General features: G+C 39.5%; 1 protein-coding gene across 1 annotated transcript; it reads right to left on the reverse strand.

Annotated features, from left to right (window-relative positions):
• Positions 1–1,161: 1,161 nt before the first annotated feature.
• Positions 1,162–6,083, reverse strand: LOC112238810 (guanylyl cyclase-activating protein 2-like). The gene is made up of 4 exons (XM_042319041.1): positions 5,697–6,083; positions 3,267–3,416; positions 2,278–2,389; positions 1,162–1,969 (listed from the first exon to the last, which is right to left on the reverse strand). Exons 1-4 carry the CDS (start codon positions 5,901–5,903, stop codon positions 1,830–1,832), a joined length of 609 nt encoding a protein of 202 aa, XP_042174975.1. The 5' UTR covers positions 5,904–6,083; the 3' UTR covers positions 1,162–1,829.
• Positions 6,084–18,139: the final 12,056 nt, after the last annotated feature.

The raw sequence follows: 18,139 nt of genomic DNA on the forward strand, positions 1-18,139 counted from the left end.
TAAAGTCATGTTCTCAGAACATTAAGAAAACACTAGTAACGTTCAAAGAACGTTCTAAGAATGTTATTTAACAACATATACATTATGTTCTCAGCGTCAACATATACATTATGTTCTCAGCGTCTAGCCTCTATCTTGTTAAGTGTGTTCAGGTGTGTTGGCTGTGCCCACTAATTGGCCACACCTGAACTTAATGAGTGCTTGTTTCCTTTGAAATGGGGGTCTGTTTGAATAGACTAAATTGAACTGCTTTGTATGAGTAAAGAAAAACAAGGCATGATAGCGCCATCCTTGTGGCGCAGTGGACTAATTCCATGAATAGAGAACAGAAGATCATAGGTTTGAATCTTACTGACACCGTGCCACAATAAAAAATGAATGTGTTTATATGATTAATGTCTAAGAAGATGAATTTCCATGTGTCCTACCTGTGCTTGAGTTCAACACTGCTTAAGCTAGCAGTCTTATTGAAACATGTTCTCAGAACATTATTTAATTATCTTCAAATAAACTATCATTTCTGTTCTCAGAACGTTAATAAAACCTCCCAGGAAAACTTTTAGTGAACCATAGTAAGATGTTCTCAGAAACTCCCTTCAACCTAAAAATGAACGTTCCCTGAACAGGATACACTTTTATTTCCATTCTCAGAACATTTAAAAAATATTCAGTTGTACCGGTCAGGAAACATATGGCTTCGTTCCCAGAACCAATGGGAAACCAAAAACACATGTTTCCACAACTTCCAAGGAACCAAAAGTGCTAGCTGGGTATGTACTACAGTATCAATACTTATCTTAATGTTGTAAAAAAATGTATTGCATTTATTTTGATATTGGCATATACACAGAGTGCACACAACATTAAGGACACCTTCTCTTTCCATGACATATAAATCCACTTCAATCAGTGTAGATGAAGGGGAGGAGACAGGTTAAAGAAGGATTGTTAACCCTTGAGACAACTGAGACAAGAAATGTGTACGTGTGCCATTCAGAGGGTGAATGGGCAAGACAAAAGTTTTAAGTGCCTTTGAACAGGATATTGTAGTAGGTGTCAGGCACACCGGTTTGTGTCAAGAACTGCAACGCTGCAGGGTTTTTCACACTCAACAGTTTCCCTTGTGTGTCAAGAATGGTCCACCATCTAAAAGGACATCCAGCCAATTTGGGAAGCATTGGAGTCAACATGGGCCAGCACTGCTGTGGAACGCTTTCGACACCTTGCAGAGCATGTCCCGACAAATTGAATGGGAGAATCTCAAATGCATACTCTTCGTGTCCTCTCTCCTCGCCTCCATTGTAGGAGAAGGTCTCAATCAAATAAGTCCTGAGGCGATGTATGCTAATGACTCAATTGGGAATTTCTGCTGTCTGTAAAGAAATGGTCTGTAGGTTGATTCTGCTGCTACAATTGGATATCATGCAGGACACTCTAACCTAATGCAGCAGGTGCAAAAAGATCCCTGAGCGAAGTCCCCACATCCGTTTTTCAGGGGAAATGGAAGTTGAAAATACTGTATCCATGAAAACTGGAAACATCCGCTTTCTTCGTACTACTCGGAGAGTGAGTATGCTGGGAATAATTGAAATCCATACACAATCCTCAAATATCCAAGGATTTGGCAACGTCATTAATTTCCTAAATCTAGCAAATCCCCATTTTGAGAGATACTGACTTTATGATCATCCTATTGTTATCCTATTATGGGAGTAGAGTCGATGATAATGAATACAGGCCGTTTTCAACCAGAGAAGTTATTGTTTTGGTTCAGATCCTCTTTAATAGAGAGAACCAATGTCCTCTTCCTCCCTGTCTGACATTTTAGTTCATCGTTTTGGACTCTGGAGTTTTCTGTCACTCAAGTGCTGGTGGACCCAGTAACTGGGGTTGATATCCAGGCGTATGAGTTTTTGTACCCAGGGGTCTCTCTTTGCCCCCTCCACAAACTCCTCCAGAGTTATCTGACCTGGAACCAAAGACAACAAGGAGATCCTTATTATTCTACCTAATGTGTCATGTATTCTACCTACTCTGTCATTATACTGTATCATCAAGAATTAGTTCAAGGCGATAGCTCACTCCAATTTTTTTCAGATCTCACAAGTAGTCACAATTCATCCACTTCCCACGCCATCGTTTGAGTAGATCAAGCCATACATGGGTCATTATTTTAATAGTGTCTCACTGTGTCATTATTTCTGACATATCTGACCATCCTGCTTCAGTAACAGCTAAAGGCCGTCACAATACACAAATAAGTGCTCCAGTACTCACCGTCACCATTCTCGTCAACTTTCTGGAAGATACGGTCACAAACCTCTTCAGGTGTAAGGTGGATTTGGCCTGCCTCGTCACTGACAGAACCTTTCTTTATCTTGTAGATGATCTACAGACATCACACACAGAGGACTGTTACATCAATCAACTGTTATAGTTATGTTTTGCAGACTTTGGTTCCTCAAAGGGTCTGAGAGATTTCCTACCCTTCCAAATGTGCATTTTAAATCAATAGGTTAGTACGGCTGGAGAAAGTTCCTGCCATATTCTTTATACCAATTCAATGCATTTAAATCCATAAGGGGGCATATACGACTACACACTTTGGGGAAACAGTAGAGCATCGGACTACAGCCTTCAAGTCCAAGCGCAGGGTTTCTCAACTTCGATCATGAACAGCCACTGTCCACACAGCTTTTCAATTACCCTATAAATTGCTCCAATTAAGAAGCCTGAATGAAATGGCCCAAATGTAATTCATTTGAATTATTCTAACTAGAGTACTTCCAATACTGCCAATACAGTAACTATGCCAACAGTGAATCTGAGAAAAATGGCTTAAAGTATTTTTGTTAGCCATCCAAATAGGTTGTAGGTAAATAAATGATAATGCAATGACGTATCATCTTATTATGAAGTAATGTTTCTGCATATCAACCATGACCACTGTTTTGATCTATGACCCCTAAAATGCAGATACTGCACTCTGCCTTTGTATGACCTTAACTATATGGGTAATGCAAGGGCAAAGTGCAGTATCTACAATATAAATGTGTTTATTCAACTTAGTTGTTGTTTTTCTGTTTGATAAATAGCTGATTCTCAGAGGCTTTGAGTTTAGTGGTTACCCAAGCAGATATACACAGCTTAGCGTCTAATTGATAATGAGCTATAATGTGCTGTAGAACACATTCCTACCAGGAGCCATGTTGAGAAACACTGGCTTAGAATGTTACCATAGGTCGCACTTCGGCCCGAACCCTTACCCTTATAATTATTCTCAGCTCGTGCCTGTCCAGTCGTCCATTGTCATCGTTGTCAAACACCTTGAAAGACCACTTGAGTTTATCCTCGAGCCGTCCTCGAAGCACAAGGTTTAGCGCAGCAACATACTCGATAAAATCCATGGTGTTGTCCTGGAATAGAGACAGACAAACGATCATGATCAACTACAGATCCAATAAAAATCCTTATGTGTTCTCCAAGTAAGAAATACATAACATCCCTGACAGTGGGGCACATGTAAAACAAAAGATACACCATGGGATCATGGTGGATTGTGATAATATGGGGAAAGAGACCTGGGTCAAATATGTATTTTCAGGTGGCCTATTTAGACCTTTTTAGACTTCTGCATCGAGCCTATTTCCAACTGTTTCTCCTCAATTGTTACATTGGTGGTAACTGTGGGATAGCTTAACTGGCCTACAGCATTGTCTTGGGCCTTTGTTGGAAGTGTGGCCCTATTTCCATTTGGGTCTTTCCATGTCAATTCAGCAGGCCGTAACACCCACTCAGATTCTTCTGAAGTCGTTTCTGTAGTTAAAAACAGATACTATTAGCATTCCTGCAACATCATTTTTTGAAATATAATTAGATTTCTGAGAAATTAAGCTAATTGATTACACCTAAATTTGACATTTTAATTTATAGGATTCATAGAATATTCAATACATATTGAATAAGATACGATTTGGACCTTAACTTTTTTCTAACAAGGACTAAAACGTGAGGAATCCAAAGAAATGTCAAAAAGCCACCCACAGCCCTACACGCCCTACACTGAGTTTATAGTATCAGTTCTCTATGTCTGATAAGTAGTATGGAGCTGCTGCTCTGAGCATTATTTCTTCATCACATGTAATGTATTCTCAGTGAATTTGATGATGTTTTTTTTCCCCATTCAGAGAAATTATTAATGGAAGTTGTTAGGTTTATATCCCATCCTACATCCTGATATTACCAGATTTTTCACCTTGTCGGCTCGGTATTCAAACCAGCAAATCCAATGTAAGTCAATGGTACCTATTAGCATTTTTGCACTTCATATCCATATAATATATAAGTAACAACATTGAGTTAACATAAAAATGTAATTATTAGCCCAGGTGTTTATTTAATTAAATTCCTCAACCCAACAGGTGCTTATTAGAGACAGGCTTCTATTTAAGTCAGGTGTCTATTTCCTTAATGCACACAGCTTTTGCTAATTTGCATAGTTCATTGTTAAATTCCAGCATTTTAATCCATTTCTTAATTTTCCTACACTAATATGTTATCATTTACAAACTGTGTCACATTTCTTTTGTCTTAGCATGCCTCTATTGATTGTTTTTCTTTACTTTTCCTTAACAGAATAAGTATGATTTGAAACAGGCCTTTATTTGCTGAAATGTGTGCCGCCACCTGGCTGTTAAAAGGGACAGATGGCTATTTGAAACTTGGCATTTAATTGAAGTTAAGGTACACAATACATGTTAAATACTTTAGGATGATTTGAACATGAAGTGTGAAAATGCTAACATAGGTACCATAACCAAAGCATGGGTTGTCCATAGACTGCTTATAGGGTGAGGAAACCAATATGTAATTTTGTAATTTGGGTGAACGATCCATTTGAGGGGGGTGGAGTTCAAACTTTGTTCACCTAATAGCAGGAACACCACCATCTAGTGGTCAAACCAGGTAATATCAAGATGTAGGATGGGACATAAACCTAACAGCTTCAATGACTAATTTCCCTGAACAGGGGGAATATAATACATAGGATGAAAAAACCAAACTCAGAGCTGCAGCCCCATACTACTTGTCAGACATAGAGAACTGATCATATACTCATTGTTGGGGTGGGATTGGCATGGGGTGTGTGGGGTCCATTGGTGGCTTTTGATGTCTAAGTCATTGTTAGAAAAACAATGGTTAAATGTGGATGTTAGTACTATATTTAAAGAATGCAAAAACTATTCCGGAACAACATGAGAAGGTTGGTGTTGAAATCCTCTTTCTTGTCCTTTTTGAGGTGGAACGACTAATTTGGCTTTACACTCTGGCCCACTTTATGGAAAGAGGGGTATTATGGCCATCTACCTTTAGGCTATTTAATTAAGCATACGGCCAAATGAAGCATGATAGTGTACAGACAAATAGCTTAGCCTGCATGTGGAAAGAGCACACATTTTGGGAAACCTATATTCTAGAAAACAATATTAATAATAGTATTGTACTAAAATTGTATGAATCTATATTCATGAATTAAATGGGAAGTTTAAAACACTTGAGTTGAGGGGAAGGGGTCTATGATAACTCTAGGGCTACACCAATACAACATGTTTTTTTTTACAGTATGTACATACATAATTTACAGTAAATGCAAATGCAATTGACCCAGGTCTGCTGGTTTGTATTCAGAATCTTACCCCATTCATATCAAACGCACTGAATATGCCCTCCATGTATTGCGATTCTGGCGAATTATCGTTTTGAACCCCAAACATCCTTTTGAACTCGTGCAAGTGCAACGAACCGCTGGGGCACTCATTGATGAACCTCCTGTAGAGGTCTTGAATTGTCGATATTTCCAACTCTTCTTCATTGTTTGACTGAGCTTGCTGATTTTGACCCATTGTAAATCCGAGTGAAAAAGGTCAAAGTGTGAAAAAGACAACGCATAAATTTAAATCCAGCTGTGGGCTAGTCTCCGATATGGCTGTGCGCAATAGCCTGGGGACACGTTTACCTCCGAGGTTCATAAACCTTTAAGAATTCGACCTCGTATCTTCTCTCTGCTCCCTGCATCGTTGCCTTTGATGGTTGTGCATGGAAATAGGTCTGACCTCATAGGCTACATCATGTGGGATACACATTCGTTAACCCCAGGAAGCAAATTTATTTTTAGCAAGACTTGTCCTATATCGGCATTTAGTAATCTGCAGACCTGATCCAATTGGACGATGTAATTTGTAGACCTACAAGGCTACAGTGTGCCAAATAGAGAGTATATGTCCTATAATGTTTGTGACTCAACTTGTTTTATTGTGTTAATATATTATAAAACATTTTCACAATTGCATTTATGTTATAAAACCTTTTCACACCTGGAATGGAGGTTGGTCAGGCCATGGGCAAATGATCACCCATCACTATCTGAGGATGAATAAATACATTTTCACTGAACAGCCACTTCTGAAGTCAAAATAGTATGTGTACAGAGGTCAGAACAGGTAAAATATAGGTAACATATCCAATAGTAGGTTGGAAATAGGTTTAGAGTGTTACTGGATATAACAGAAGTTAAGTGTTTAAATAGAGAGGTCCGGTGGAATTGGAAAGGCTCTGGTGCAAGGTTCGGGCTTGTTACTTCCAGATGACCCATGTTGGGGAATACCTTAAGGTTGGCTGTGGGTCAACGAAGGATTAACTGCACACGCTGGCCTCTCACGAGAGACTAGACCCAGGACAGCTTGATTGTATTCACTCTTAGAAAAAAGGGTTTCGGATAGGGTTCTTCAGCTGTCCCTGTAGAAAAACTATTTTTGGTTCCAGGTAGAACCCTTTCACCCAACATGTCATGCCCTGGTCTTAGTATTTTCTATATTTATTTGGTCAGGCCAGGGTGTGACATGGGTTTATTTTGTGTTGTGTTAATATGGGGTTTTTTCGTAGGTTTTGGGATTGTGGCTTAGTGGGGTGTTCTAGCAAAGTCTATGGTTGCCTGAGGCGGTTCTCAATCAGAGGCAGGTGATTCTCGTTGTCTCTGATTGGGAACCATATTTAGGCAGCCATATTCTTTGAGTGTTTCGTGGGTGATTGTTCATGTCTCTGTGTGTGTTTGCACAAGAGAACCTAAACAGTCTTTCGCATTACGTTTTTGTATTGTATGTTTTTTTGTCTTCATTAAATATGTATCGAGAATACCACGCTGCATTTTGGTCCGACTCTCCTTCGACGGAAGAAAACCGTAACACAACAAGGAACCCCTAAAATTAGCTTTTCAATTAAGAACTCCTTGGTGAAAAGGAACCAAAGAAAGATGTCCCCTACAGAGACAACCAAATAACCCTTTATGGTTCAAGGGAGCACCTTTTTTCTAAGTTAGTACCTTAGATTGAGATTCTGGCAATGAATCGCTTTTAACTCCAGTGACCCATACCTGACCTATTGTTTTCAGCATCTCAGTCTACCTTTTGCATTTTTATAAGTTGATAAAAATAAGAGATATCGTTAAAGGTCAGGTATGGGCTAAGAGTGTTACGGGATATTACACAAGTACAAGTTGATTGGCTCTGGTGTAAGCTTCTTCAACATGACCCATGTGGGGGAAAACCTCGATGTTGGCAATCGGTCAAAGGAGGATTTATATGAAACAGGAAATTACATTGACATTTTATTCATTTCACAGACTCTCTTATCCAGAGAGACTTACAAATAGTGCATTCATCTTAAAATAGCTAGGTGAGACAACAACATATCACAACCATAGCAGGTACATTTTCCCTTAATAAAGTAGTTATCAGCAAAGTCAGTGCTAGTAGGAAAAGTGAATGTATTATTATTATTATATGGGGGATGTGTATGATTCAGTAGGATTATTCAATGTGAGATGATTCAGTAGGATTATTCAATGTGAGATGATTCAGTAGGATTATTCAATGTGAGATGATTCAGTAGGATTATTCAATGTGAGATGATTAAGTAGGATTATTCAATGTGAGATGATTCAGTAGGATTATTCAATGTGAGATGATTCAGTAGGATTATTCAATGTGAGATGATTCAGTAGGATTATTCAATGTGAGATGATTCAGTAGGATTATTCAATGTGAGATGATTCAGTAGGATTATTCAATGTGAGATGATTCAGTGGGATTATTCAATGTGAGATGATTCAGTAGGATTATTCAATGTGAGATGATTCAGTAGGATTATTCAATGTGAGATGATTCAGTAGGATTATTCAATGTGAGATGATTCAGTGGGATTATTCAATGTGAGATGATTCAGTAGGATTATTCAATGTGAGATGATTCAGTAGGATTATTCAATGTGAGATGATTCAGTAGGATTATTCAATGTGAAATGATTCAGTGGGATTATTCAATGTGAGATGATTCAGTAGGATTATTCAATGTGAGATGATTCAGTAGGATTATTCAATGTGAGATGATTCAGTAGGATTATTCAATGTGAGATGATTCAGTAGGATTATTCAATGTGAGATGATTCAGTGGGATTATTCAATGTGAGATGATTCAGTAGGATTATTCAATGTGAGATGATTCAGTAGGATTATTCAATGTGAGATGATTCAGTAGGATTATTCAATGTGAGATGATTCAGTAGGATTATTCAATGTGAGATGATTCAGTAGGATTATTCAATGTGAAATGATTCAGTGGGATTATTCAATGTGAGATGATTCAGTAGGATTATTCAATGTGAGATGATTCAGTAGGATTATTCAATGTGAGATGATTCAGTAGGATTATTCAATGTGAGATGATTCAGTAGGATTATTCAATGTGAGATGATTCAGTAGGATTATTCAATGTGAGATGATTCAGTAGGATTATTCAATGTGAGATGATTCAGTAGGATTATTCAATGTGAGATGATTCAGTAGGATTATTCAATGTGAGATGATTCAGTGGGATTATTCAATGTGAGATGATTCAGTAGGATTATTCAATGTGAGATGATTCAGTAGGATTATTCAATGTGAGATGATTCAGTAGGATTATTCAATGTGAAATGATTCAGTGGGATTATTCAATGTGAGATGATTCAGTAGGATTATTCAATGTGAGATGATTCAGTAGGATTATTCAATGTGAGATGATTCAGTAGGATTATTCAATGTGAGATGATTCAGTAGGATTATTCAATGTGAGATGATTCAGTGGGAATATTCAATGTGAGATGATTCAGTTGAGGTGTTGTATGAGAATCAATTCACCCTGATAAGGATACATTAAACAAGTCCGATATTAAATAGAGAAGTCAGGTAGAAGTTGAGTAGCTCTGGTGCAAGGAACAGGTTAGAGTAACTCCCTTCAGAAGACCCTTGTTGAGGAATACCTTGAGGTTGGCTGTGGGTCAACGAAGGATTCATCTGCAAAGATTAATCAGTTATGCCTACAGTCTTAGAAAAAAATGGTTCCAAGGGGTTCTTTGTGGAGGGATAGGGTTCTACCAAGAACAGTTTTTATCTGAAGAACCCTTTCTGAAAGACAAGCGTTCTATGTAAGACACAGGTTTCTACCTAAAACCTTTAAAAACGGTTCTTTATAATGTTATCTGAAGAACCCTTTCTGAAAGACAAGCGTTCTATGTAAGACACAGGTTTCTACCTAGAACCTTTAACATTATAAAGAACAGTTTGTATCTGAAGAACCCTTTCTGAAAGACAAGTGTTCTATGTAAGACACAGGTTTATACCTAAAACCTTTAACATTATAAAGAACAGTTTGTATCTGAAGAACCCTTTCTGAAAGACAAGCGTTCTATGTAAGACACAGGTTTCTACCTAAAACCTTTAACATTATAAAGAACAGTTTGTATCTGAAGAACCCTTTCTGAAAGACAAGTGTTCTATGTAAGACACAGGTTTCTACCTAAAACCTTTAACATTATAAAGAACAGTTTGTATCTGAAGAACCCTTTCTGAAAGACAAGCGTTCTATGTAAGACACAGGTTTCTAACTAAAACCTTTAACATTATAAAGAACCGTTTGTATCTGAAGAACCCTTTCTGAAAGACAAGTGTTCTATGTAAGACACAGGTTTATACCTAAAACCTTTAACATTATAAAGAACTGTTTTTGGAAGAAAGGTTTCTGTGATGATTCTTTGGAAGCAAAGAATGATTTTTCAGAAGGCAAGAAGGGTTCTTTGGAAGGCAATAAGGGTTCTACATAGAACCACATTTCCCAGTTTGTTCTTTTACATGGTGATATTCAGAATTGTTTGTTATAATATCTGTGTTTTTGGATGCACATTGATTGGTTGATTAATTTTATGCTACACAAAGATTTGTAAAAATAATTCTAAACTAATCCAATCTGTTAGTAGTTATTCGACCTATTGGCCTGTTATTGGGATGGTCGTTCCAGTTTAGATGATTAAGGTAGTCTCAGCATTCAAGTCATTCAGATTGCAGGTCGTGGGTGCTAAAATAAATTAAAATACATTTGTTGGACATCCTAACTCTGGCTGGATTCCAATAGGAATTACACATGACTGTAAAACAGCATAAAATGACTTGCTGGCCTGATATGACCTGTAAACCAAGAGTTTGCTAACACAACTATGTTGAGTATAACTAGGCTCTCAGAGAAAGTCCTTATGGTATGTATTTATTAAATCCAAAAAGGGATTGCACTGTGGTAGGCAAGAGAATGGTCGTGGACAGGCAAAAGGTAAAAACCAGTTCATATATATATATAACCAGGTAGGCAAGTTGAGAACAAGTTCTCATTTACAACTGCGACCTGGCCAAGATAAAGCAAAGCAGTGTGACACAGACAACAACAGAGAGTTAGTTACACATGGAATAAACAATAAACAAGCCAATGACACAGTAGAGAAAAGAAAGTCTATATACATTGTGTGCAAAAGGCATGAGGCGGTAGGCAATAAATAGGCCATAGGAGCGAATAGTTACAATTTAGCAGATTAACACTGGAGTGATAAATGAGCAGATGATGATGTGCAAGTAGAGATACTGGTGTGCAAAAGAGCAGAAAAGTAAATAAAAACAGTATGGGGGTGAGGTAGGTAGATTGGGTGGGCTATTTACAGATGGACAATGTACAGCTGCAGCGATCGGTCAGCTGCTCAGATAGCTGATGTTTAAAGTTGGTGAGGGAAATAAGTCTCCAACTTCAGTGATTTTTGCAATTCGTTCCAGTTACTGGCAGCAGAGAACTGGAAGGAAAGGCGGCCAAATTAGGTGTTGGCTTTGGGAATGATCAGTGAGATATACCTGCTGGAACGTGTGCTACGGGTGGGTGTTGTTATCGTGACCAGTGAACTGAGATAAGGCGGAGCTTTACCTAGCATAGATTTATAGATGACCTGGAGCCAGTGGATCTGGCGACGAATATGTAGCGAGGGCCAGCCGACTAGAGCATACAGGTCGCAGTGGTGGGTGGTATAAGGTGATTTGGTAACAAAACGAATGGCACTGTGATAGACTGCATCCAGTTTGCTGAGTAGAGTATTGGAAGCTATTTTGTAGATGACATCGCCGATGTCGAGGATCGGAAGGATAGTCAGTTTTACTAGGGTAAGTTTGGCGGCATGAGTGAAGGAGGCTTTGTTGCGAAATAGAAAGCCGATTCTAGATTTGATTTTGGAATGGAGATGCTTAATATGAGTCTGGGAGGAGAGTTTACAGTCTAACCAGACACCTAGGTATTTATAGTTGTCCACATATTCTAGGTCGGAACCATCCAGGGTGGTGATGCTAGTCGGGCAGACGGGTGCGGGCAGCGAACGGTTGAAAAGCATACATTTGGTTTTACTAGCGTTTAAGAGCAGGTGGAGGCCACGGAAGGAGTGTTGTAGGGCATTGAAACTCGTTTGGAGGTTAGTTAGCACAGTGTCCAAAGAAGGGCCAGAAGTATACAGAATGTTGTCGTCTGCGTAGAGGTGGATCAGAGAATCGCCCGCAGCAAGAGCGACATCATTGATATATACAGAGAAGAGAGTCGGCCCGAGAATTGAACGCTGTGGCCCCCCCATAGAGACTGCCAGAGGTCCGGACAACATGCCCTCTGATTTAACACACTGAACTCTGTCTGCAAAGTAGTTGGTGAACCAGGCGAGGCAGTCATTAGAAAAACCAAGGCTATTGAGTCTGCCGATAAGAATACGGTGATTGACAGAGTCGGAAGCCTTGGCCAGGTCGATGAAGACGGCTGCACAGTACTGTCTTTTATCGATGGCGGTTATGATATCGTTCAGTACCTTGAGCGTGGCTGAGGTGCACCCGTCACCGGCTCGGAAACCGGATTGCACAGAGGAGAAGGTACGGTGGGATTTGAAATGGTCAGTGATCTGTTTATTAACTTGGCTTTCAAAGGTTTTAGATAGGCAGGGCAGGATGGATATAGGTCTGTAACAGTTTGGGTCTAAGGTGTCACCCCCTTTGAAGAGGGGGATGACCGCGGCAGCTTTCCAATCTTTAGGGATCTCGGAGATATGAAAGAAAGGTTGAACAGGCTGGTAATAGAGGTTGCAACAATGGCGGCAGATAGTTTTAGAAAGAGAGGGTCCAGATAGTCTACCCTAGCTGATTTGTACGGGTCCAGGTTTTGCAGCTCTTTCAGAACATCTGCTATCTGGATTTGGGTAAAGGAGAACCTGGAGAGGCTTGGGCGGAGCTGTTGGCCAAGGTTGGAGTAGCCAGGAGGAAGGCATGGCCAGCCATTGAGAAATGCTTGTTGAAGTTTTCGATAATCATGGATTTATCGGTGGTGACCGTGTTACCTAGCCTCAGTGCAGTGGGCAGCTGGGAGGAGGTGCTCTTGTTCTCCATGAACTTTACAGTGTCCCAGAACTTTTTGGAGTTAGAGCTACAGGATGCAAATTTCTGCCTGAAGAAGCTGGCCTTGGCTTTCCTGACTGACTGCGTGTATTGGTTCCTGACTTCCCTAAACAGTTGCATATCGAGGGGACTATTTGATGCTTTTGCAGTCCGCCACAGGATGTTTTTGTGCTGGTCGAGGGCAGTCAGGTCTGGAGTGAACCAAGGGCTATATCTGTTCTTAGTTCTGCATTTTTTGAACGGAGCATGCTTATCTAAAATGGTGAGGAAGTTACTTTTAAAGAATGACCAGGCATCCTCAGCTGATGGGATGAGGTCAATATCCTTCCACGATACCCGGGCCAGGTCGATTAGAAAGGCCTGCTCGCAGAAGTGTTTTAGGGAGCGTTTGACAGTGATGAGGGGTGGTCGTTTGACTGCGGATCCGTAGCGGATACAGGCAATGAGGCAGTGATCGCTGAGATCCTGGTTGAAGACAGCGGAGGTGTATTTGGAGGGCCAGTTGGTCAGGATGACGTCTATGAGGGTGCCCTTGTTTACAGATTTAGGGTTGTACCTGGTGGGTTTCTTGATGATTTGTGTGAGATTGAGGGCATCTAGCTTAGATTGTAGGACTGCCGGGGTGTTAAGCATATCCCAGTTTAGGTCACCTAACAGAACAAACTCTGAAGCTAGATGGGGGGCGATCAATTCACAAATGGTGTCCAGGGCAAGTATGACATTACTTTGCAGGCTATCCCTGCAGTAGACTGCAACTCCTCCCCCTTTGGCAGTTCTATCTTGACGGAAAATGTTATAGTTGGGTATGGAAATCTCCGAATTTTTGGTGGCCTTCCTAAGCCAGGATGTGTGTGCAAACCTGGTCAAGAACTACAACGTGTGGAAACGTGTGATCTCTGTAATTGCAAACAAAGGTTTCTGTACCAAATATTAAGTTCTGCTTTTCTGATGTATCAAATACATATGTCATGCAAGAAAATGCTAATTAATTACTTAAAAATCATACAATGTGATTTTCTGGATTTTTGTTTTAGATTCCATCTCTCCCAGTTGAAGTGTACCTATGTCATTAACATATAATCTGGGTCTATAAGTGTTGAACATTCGAAGTATTTTCAGAAAATTAAGCTCAAGCACCAAGGAGTTAAGATAGCATGTGTGTTACAAAAATTGCATAGTTTATTTACAAAAAAATAGACTGCAATTTGACATACCAGGTATCAAGCATAAATGGATAAAAAAAAATGGTGCCCATCAATTTTACAAACTTACAGTATCATATTTATGCTCATATATATTATGTTAACTAATAGCAAAGAAAAGTTTTGGTATTAGCTTAATCAATACTAAATTAAACCTGTGTGACATGATTCCCTTGGGATTTATAATTTTAGAATGTCAGTGTACTAGGTAGTACACAGTGTAGGTTTTAATCATGACCAGAGGGACAGCCTAAGTGCCAAATTATCCTAGGTAGGTTTAAAACAGCATACTTCTGCGGTTCTGGTGAGAACTGGCAAAATGTTTCACAAACTCATCCATGTTGAGGGAGCGTGCCCTCCTTGACTCAACACCGAGCATTCCGAGGTGACAACCTGTCATCAACCGTTATTGTCCTCAGGTGGGTTTTAATCCGTTTTGAAGCTGAGAAGCTTCTCTCGCAAGAAGCACTGCTGACTGGTGTTTAACAACAGAAATCTTACAAAGTCGAAATAGCTCTGGAAGACCTCTTTATAAGGTTCTAGAAACACAACCAAGTCAAGGAGAGTAGACGGTCTGTCGCTTCCACGTTTCTCTCTCCTATCAAAAAGCCGCTTGGTTTGATGAACCTCATGTTTGACTCAAAGGTCTGAGCAAAGGCAAACAGAGGATCCTCATTCAAGAATGCTGTACTCTTTGGGTTGCTCTGCAATCTCTTCAATCTCTTTCCATAGTTCTCCAATGTAACCCTCACTTCTGTAGTCCTGTAATGTGTCTGTAAGGGAACCTACTAGATCCACAGCTCTTGCTAGGTCAAGAGACCTTGATTGGAGTATGTCAGAAAGACATTTGGCATCACCAATCACTTTACAAAAGGTAACCAAAAGCCCTATGAAATGTAAATCTATCTGAGAAAGAAGGCCCCTTGCCTCCACTGATCTATCACCGCTATTTTCAAGTGTGATATCCTGTGGCACTCTCAGAACTGCTGGAAGCCTGTCCCTCAGATTACGGCTTGCCATGTATCTGCATGCCAACCTTACATCCGTAAGTCTCTGTAGCTTCCTGGGCTGCTGCTGTGGATACAGCTCTTTCTGAACTGCAAGCCACTTCAGATGAACCTATGAGCCAGATACAAAGTTAGAAAGCTTCTGCAGGAGAGCAAAAAAGTGAACTGCCTCATGCACAGATTTTACAGAATTGACAAGAACCAAATTCAAACACTGTGCATTACATCTTGCACTGATATTAATCCGTGCAGACACACCAGAATGCATTCCGCTCATGACGGATGCAACTTCATAGCCTTGCCCCTCAAGATTATTCCTGTAGTTCAGACCATGTTTTTCAACGCAATCAATTATCATTGATTACATCTAAGCTTTCAGCTAACTGAAGGTGTAAAAAGCTTTCGTGGATGGCCCCGTTGTAGTAGTACCTCACAACTAAAGACATTTGTTCTTTTTCTTTACATCTTTGGTTTCATCTACAATTACAATAAAAGCTTAACTTTCTTTTACTTCTCTTATTATTTGACTTTGTACCATCTCAGCAAAGCCCTCAATAACTTTGTTCTGGATTTGGTGGCTTGTGTACTTAGCATTGCCACATGCATTCATCCTTTTCTCTATGAGAGGGTCATGCTTTGTTATTTCTTCTAAGATTGTAAAAACAATTACCCTTGTTGTGAGAGTCATCAGACTCTCTGCGTTATATTTTGAGTGGCAGTTAATAGGAGCACATCTGCAATTGTTTTAATGTATGTACAGTTTTCCTCCACTTTCTTTTTCCAGTCCTCATTTATGACATCTAACATTGATGAGTTGCTGTCAATAGCCATTTTATGCTGATTCCAAGCATACGTAGATAGCATTGATATGATGCTCTGCCTTCGAATGGAGCTTAAACCCAGAATCTTTAAGCAGCGCCTTTTTCCAGTTACAAAACCCTGACTGTGATGTGAAGGCAGATTCAGGTGTACTGGGCAGAGAAAAATGACTACAGGCGAAACAATACATTTAATCTTGATTTACAGAATATTCAAGCCATGAATTGTCCATGTACCAGGAGCTGTTCAAACCTTTTTCCTAGTACCATGCTGAGTTTTGGAAAATGTTTTCAAACACGGCTGTACAGGACCCTCTTCTCTGGATCTTGACATGTCTGAAATATACATTAAATAATGTGTCATATCTCTATGGAAATGTATAATTAAGGGATCCAGAAGATTAGATACTAACTGCTGCTAACTCAAATGTGTAGTTTAAAGTCTAGGCCTGGCCCTACCATTGGGTCCTTTTGGAACAGTCTGATATCTCTCCCTTTCTTTTCATGTTTAACTGACCCTATGCAAAAACAAGACAGTCTATGTTTACCTCTAAGCATCCAATTACCCACATTTTAGTCCAATCTCAATCTTAATTACAAGATCATGGCTAGCCCTACTCTGCTTTAAGTAACACAGCTAGCTATAATTTATTTCACCTTTACGATAGCAAACAGGCTATCTGCGAATTGTTGTAATCTTTTGAGTAACTTTTGAGTAACGTTAACAGATTGATAATAACAATTGTTCATTTTGAGTTCAAGTACAAAAATCTAACTGAGTTAATGGATTTCAAATTGCTGAATGTTAACTTGCTGAACACTGACAGCTGTAGCCTACTGGTTACCCCACATTAACTAAACATTCGTATACTGTAACTTACAACACTGCACTGTATATTTGTGTATTACTAGCACAGATGTTGACACAATGTTAGGCTAAATTGGGAACCGATCTCTCTTATCTGATTAACTGTCTGTTAATGGAGTCAAAGGTCTAACGTTAATTTACACAGTGACCCAACTTTCATAAAAGTTGTTCAGGAAACGTAAACCCGATGCTAAACCTTAAAACTTACTTAAAATATGATGCTTTCGCCAATCGCGAAAAGAGCTTGTGGAGCTGTGGAAACATTCTCTCTTCTTCTGTATGTTCCTCTTATTCTTATTCTTCTGTATCTCGCAACCAACATTAATATTCTCTCTTCCTCGATTTGAAAAATGCGCTGCCGAATGTCAAAATAAATGCTTCTTTCAACAAGAGGTGAAATGGGGTGTCAATCAACATCAAACTGCCAGCACCCCTTTAGTTTGGTGGGCTATTAATGACCATCAGTAGTGTCAGAGCTTGGAGAAGCCTAATAACCAGGACTAAATGGTCACGTGGAATTTGACTGCAGTCATGACTTGTGACTGCCGGTGTGTCGGTAATACAGTCACCATAACAGCCCTAGGTCTGGAGATGGAACAGTATGTACCAGTTACGAGCTGGTATGTTCTGACTGACGCCTTTTAGACTCAGTTATTCCAATAAATGTCCACCTGCCTCCCACACATCTATTAAGGAGGAAGTTCTCCCCATGTCACACACATCTGGTGAGGCAACGTGTTTTTCCAGTTCGCATTTTCGCTACCGATGATGACTAAGAATTCTCTTATTCATCCTATGAGGTCAACTGTCAGTCATAACTCATTGTGTACCCATGTCTAATCTATTGTGCAACTGTCAGTCATAACTCATTGTGTACCCATGTCTAATCTATTGTGCATTGTTTTACGCCTGCACTGCATGTCACAAAGGTCCATGAATGTTAAGATTCTTAACATGAACAACAACATTCTTCTACTTAGTCATCATAGCTTCATACTGCACAAGTCTATCTGAATCTGGGCAAGGAGACAAAAGGTGTAATTGCCAGAATATGGCAGAATCCCTTTATTTACCTGTCTATAGGCTACGTCTACACTCAACCCCATATGTCTTTGTACAGTGAAGCTAACATTTACAATGTATCTCTATACTCCAGCATTTGCAAATGTTTGGTCCCGCTTTAAAGGAAGTGTAGCTTATAAATGCTTCATAAAGCCTTCATAAAGCCTTCATAAGCACTACATAAATGTCACAAATCATCTATAACTATATGTCATGCTCTATACAGGGTTCATAAATGTGGCATAACTCTGTGACATAACCACCCATGTCAAATGTGGCATAACCCACTATGTCATACATGACACAAACCTGTGCTTTATAAAGGGTGACATGAACACCGCTTAATAAAAGCTTTA

The sequence above is a fragment of the Oncorhynchus tshawytscha genome, unplaced genomic scaffold, assembly GCF_018296145.1.
Source record: "Oncorhynchus tshawytscha isolate Ot180627B unplaced genomic scaffold, Otsh_v2.0 Un_contig_57_pilon_pilon, whole genome shotgun sequence".
NCBI classification, from domain to species: domain Eukaryota; kingdom Metazoa; phylum Chordata; class Actinopteri; order Salmoniformes; family Salmonidae; genus Oncorhynchus; species Oncorhynchus tshawytscha.